Source organism: Penaeus japonicus, unplaced genomic scaffold (genome assembly GCF_977035675.1).
Source record: "Penaeus japonicus unplaced genomic scaffold, GWHDUDI00000001_assembly GWHDUDI00000034, whole genome shotgun sequence".
NCBI classification, from domain to species: domain Eukaryota; kingdom Metazoa; phylum Arthropoda; class Malacostraca; order Decapoda; family Penaeidae; genus Penaeus; species Penaeus japonicus.
In genome coordinates, this window is record NW_028234436.1 from 10,331,777 (window position 1) to 10,336,776 (window position 5,000).

The window sequence follows — 5,000 nt, forward strand, 5'->3', positions numbered from 1 at the left end:
CCAAAGAAAACCCCCCGAAAAAGAAACCCCCCCCCAAAAACCCCCCCCGAGAACAAGGGAAAAAGAGAGATTAATGTTAAAGAGTTTAAGAAAAGTGGCCCCCATTTCCAATTCATAAACCCCAATTTTTCCAAAAAAAATTTTTTTTTTGGGGTTTTTATTTTTTTCCCCTTTTTTTTTTTGGGTTTTTTTTTTTGGCTTTTTTTTTTTTTTTTTTTTTTTTTGGGCTTTTTTTTTATTTTTTCTTTTTTTGGGGGTTTTTTTTTTTTGGGTTTTTAGGGGGTTTTTTTTTTTTTTTTATTTTTTTCGGGTTTTTTTTTTTTCGGGGTGTTTTTTTTTTTTTTTTGGGGCTTTTTTTTTTTTTTTTTTCGGGGGTTTTTTTTTTTTTTTTGGAGGCTTTTTCCCCCGCCCCACCTACCCACCCACCCCACGCCCCACCTACCCACCCACCCCACGCCCCACCCACCCACCCACCCCACGCCCCACCTACCCACCCACCCCACGCCCCACCTACCCACCCACCCCACGCCCCACCTACCCACCCACCCCACGCCCCACCTACCCACCCACCCCACGCCCCACCTACCCACCCACGCTCACCTACCCACCAACCCACGCCCCACTACCCACCCACCCCTAGCCCCGCAAACCACATCCACCACGCCCGCCCAACCCACCATCCACCCCACGCCACACATACCCACCACCCCACGCCCCACCTACCCACCCACCCCACCCCCACCTACCCACCCCACCCACGCCCCACCTACCCACCCACCCCACGCCCCCACGCTACCCACCGCCCACCCCACTCCCCCACCTACCACCCCCCCCCCGCCCCACCCCCCCCCCCCCCCCCCGCCCCCCCCCCCCCCCCACCCCACGCCCCACCTACCCACCCACCCCACGCCCCACCTACCCACCCACCCCACGCCCCACCTACCCACCCACCCCACGCCCCACCTACCCACCCATCCACCCCACGCCCCACCCACGCCACCTACCCACCCACCCACGCCCCGACCTACCCACCCACCCACGCCTACCTACCCACCCACACCCACGCCCACACCTACGGGCGGCACCACCCCACGCCTACTACCCACCCACTCCCAGCGCCCACCTACTCCACCACCCCACTGGCCCCACACCACCCACGCCGACCCCACGCCCCACCAACCCACCCCAACCCACGCCCCACCTACCCACGGGTGGGGATTTTGCGTGGTGGTGGAGGATGGGTTGCCAACACCTAACCACCCACCTACCCACCCACCCCACAGCCCCACCTACCCACCCACCCCACGCCCCACCCACCCACCCACCCCCCCTTAACCCACCCACCCACGCCCACCTACCCCACCCACCCCGCCCCAACACCCACCACCACCTTAAACACCCGAGACTCACCAAGGGAACACCAGATCAGCCACTTGCAATCCGTTCCAAGTTGCATGTTCAAGGAACCAGTACCTCCCGGCGCCGTAGTTCACGAATATCATAACCACGATGCTGATGCTGATGAGGGAGAGAAAAGGGGTTGTTTTATGGTTGTTGTTGTTGTTGTTGTCGTTGTTGTTGTCGTCGTCGTCGTTGTTGTTGTTGTTGTCGTTTTTGTTGTTGTTGGTGTTGTTGTTGCTGTCATTGTTGTTGTCGTTGGTGTTGTTGTTTGTTGTTGTCGTTATTGGTGGTGTTGTTGTCGTTGTTGTTGGTGTTGTTGTTGTCGTTATTGGTGGTGTTGTTGTTGTTGTTGTTGTTGTCGTCTTGGTTTTTGTTGTTGTTGTTGTTGTCGTCTTGGTTTTTGTTGTTGTTGTTGTTGTTGTCGTTGTTGTTTTTGTTGTTGTTGTTGTCGTTGTTGTTTTTGTTGTTGTTGTTGTCGTTGTTGTTGTTGTTGTTGTTGTTGTTGTTGTTGTTGTCGTTGTTGTTTTTGTTGTTGTTGTTGTCGTTGTTGTTGTTGTTGTTTTGGTTGTTGTTGTTGTTGTTGTTGTTGTTGTTTTGGTTGGGGTGGGGGGTGGGGGTGAGGGGGTAGGAATGGTGTGGTTGGTTGTGATTGTTTTTTTATGTGGTTGTTCTTGGTTGTGGTGAATGGGGATTGGGGATTGGGTGGTGGTGTTGGGTGTGTGGTTGTGGTTTGTGGTTGTGGTTTTTGGTTGGGTGTTGGTTGTGATTGTGTAGTGGTGTGGGTGTGTATTTTATTGATGGTTGTATGGTTGGTTTTGGTTGGTCTTGTGGTTGCTCTTGGTGTTGTGAGATGATTGAGTGGTGATGGAGTTGTATCTCTCGTTGTTGGTTGTGGGGTTGGCTGAGGTTGTTGTAGGTAGAGGTGGTTGTGCCCGTTGTTATTGTGGTTGTTATCGTCGTTTTGATGTAGGTGACTGTAAAAAAATATTTGTGGTTCATCAAGATGAGAATGAAATAACAACCAATAGATGATGTTGTTGTTGTTCCTATTGTTGTTGTGAGTGTGTTGTGGCGTTTTGTTAGAGTTATGGTTGTTGGGGAAATTGTTGTTGTGGTTGTAGGCTTTGTATCTATTGCTAATACTGGTTGTCGTGATTGTGTGGTTATGTTGTTAGTGTTTTGCAGATGTTGTGATTCCGGTTGCAGGTATTGCTATAGCTGTTGCGTTTGTAAATGGGTTTTTTTGCAGGATTTGTGATTGTAGGCATTGCTATAGGTATTGCAGGTATAGTTGTTATAAATATTTACTGTTGTTGTTGTTGCTATTGACATTAATGCAGGTATTACTTGACTTTTCATTTATCATGTCAAAGGATTAGGTGGAAATATTGTTGTTGTTTTTGTTGTTGTTTTGCTGTCATTGCTGTTCTTACTGTTTTGCTGTTGATTTTTGTCTTTGTTCTGTTGTTGTTTCTCTTATTTTGCTGTTGTTCCTGTTGTCATTGTTTGAATGTGTGTGTGTGTGTGTGTGTGTGTTTCTTTTTGAGGCCTACTGCTCCTATGATATTTTTTCTTCCGTAAATTCGCATTATAGGATAATCTACCAATTTTATATGCAATTACCTGCGTGTAGAATCTGATCATGAAATCATGCAAAAACTTATTATTGGTGGAAAAATTATCATGATAACATTTTGCATTTACTGCGATCACTATTTTTCAATAATTGTTGGATAATCACTGCAATATCTTAAATATATGCGTATGATGATAAAGAAATGTTTGTTGATGGTAATGATAATAATGATATCAATATCAATAAAATCACAATAATAATGATGGCAATAATGATACTGATAACCACTGAATGAAGTTCTTAACAGCAATAATGATCATGATGATAAATGTGTGTGTGTGTTTGTTTGTATGTGTGTGTGTGTGTGTGGGGGAAGAGAGAGTGTGTGTGTGAGAGAGAGAGAAAGAGAGAGAGAGAGAGAATGAAAGAGAGAGAGAGAGAGAATGAAAGAGAGAGAGAGAGAGAATGAAAGAGAGAGAGAGAGAGAATGAAAGAGAGAGAGAGAGAGTGTGTGTGTGAGAGAGAGAGAAAGAGAGAGAGAGAGAGAATGAAAGAGAGAGAGAGAGAGTGTGTGTGAGAGAGAGAGAGAGGGAGAGAGAGAGAGAGAGAGAGAGAGAGAGAGAGAGAGAGAGAGAGAGAGAGAGAGAGAGAGAGAGAGAGAGAGAGAGAGAGAGAGAGAGTGTGTGTGTGTATGTGTGCATGTGCGTGAGCATGTGTACGTGTAAACCTGTGTGTGTGTGTGTGTGTGTGTGTGTGTGTGTGTGTGTATGTGTGTGTGTGTGTGTGTGTACATAGACTCACCCTCTGACGGTATCGAGTGACTTGAGCCTGGGTTTCGCAGCTGGCTTGGCGGGCGGCGGCGCTGCGCTCTCAGTCGACTCTCCCATCTGCAGCACCACCTGGAAGAGACAGTTGGCGATGGAATTAGCTTTTCTATCATTATTTTCATCGTAAACATTATTAATGATGCCGTTGTTAAGGATAACTAGGTAAATTCATGTATAAGGATATATATTTTTGTGATAATAACAAAGCGATAGATTATTAGTGATACAAAGGATGTTGATGACAATATTGATGAAGATGATGATAATTGTAATGATGGTGATGATAGTTATTATCATTACTATCATCATCTATATCAACACCACTATTATTATCCCCCTCATTACTATTAATAGTAGTAATAATAGTAGCAGTCCCCTCACCACCATTGCTATCATCATCACAATCATCACCATTTAAAGTAGTAATATTAGTAGTAGTCCCCTCATCACCATTGCTATCATCATCACAATCATCACCATTTAAAGTAGTAATAGTAGTAGCAGTCCCCTCACCACCATTACTATCACCATAACAAAAACAACAACAACAACAACAAGCGAACCCCCCCACCTGGCTTGTGGCTTCCGTGACCCCCGATTTGAACAGCGACTGAACGCCCTTCTTGTAGATGTGGGTGGCGATGGCGCACAGGAGGGCGAGCCCCACGTACACCGCAAGGGCTATCACCATGGCTGTGGGCGTAGAACGGGGGAAATAGGGAGAATGGGCGTGGTTTAGGGGGCGGGGTGAGTTGGGTAGGGGAGATGGGTGGGGTTTGAGATGGGGGAGGGAATGGGTGGGGGGATGGGCGTGGTTTGAAGGGGTAGGGGGGAAATGGGCGTGGTTTGGAGGGAGGAAGATGGGCGGGGTTTGAGTGATGATAAGGACGCATGATTATGATAATAATGATGATGATAATGATAATAATGACAATGATAACGATGATAATAGTACAATTCTATTGTTATCATTTTTACCCTCATTATCATCCACCTTATCACCTTTATCATTATCATTATTATTATTATTACCATCATCATTATTATTATTATCACTATTATTATTATAACAATAAGAATAATTGTGAAAATAACAATAATAACAGCAAAAGTAATGACTAGAATGGTAAATACAAGAAAATAATGATGATAATAGTAATGATAATGATAATGATAACAACAATAATAATAATACT

At 45.6% G+C, this 5,000-nt stretch overlaps 1 protein-coding gene across 1 annotated transcript in view; it reads right to left on the reverse strand.

Annotated features, from left to right (window-relative positions):
* The window catches only part of LOC122263826 (Heparan-alpha-glucosaminide N-acetyltransferase), a 31,302-nt gene that overhangs the window by 15,593 nt on the left and 10,709 nt on the right, over nt 1-5,000 (reverse strand). The window contains exons 5-7 of the mRNA XM_086531002.1: nt 4,376-4,497; nt 3,779-3,876; nt 1,411-1,518 (exon numbers count right to left, since the gene is read on the reverse strand). Coding sequence (XP_086387128.1) covers nt 1,411-1,518; nt 3,779-3,876; nt 4,376-4,497 — 328 coding nt within the window. The remainder of the gene's footprint in view (nt 1-1,410; nt 1,519-3,778; nt 3,877-4,375; nt 4,498-5,000) is intronic.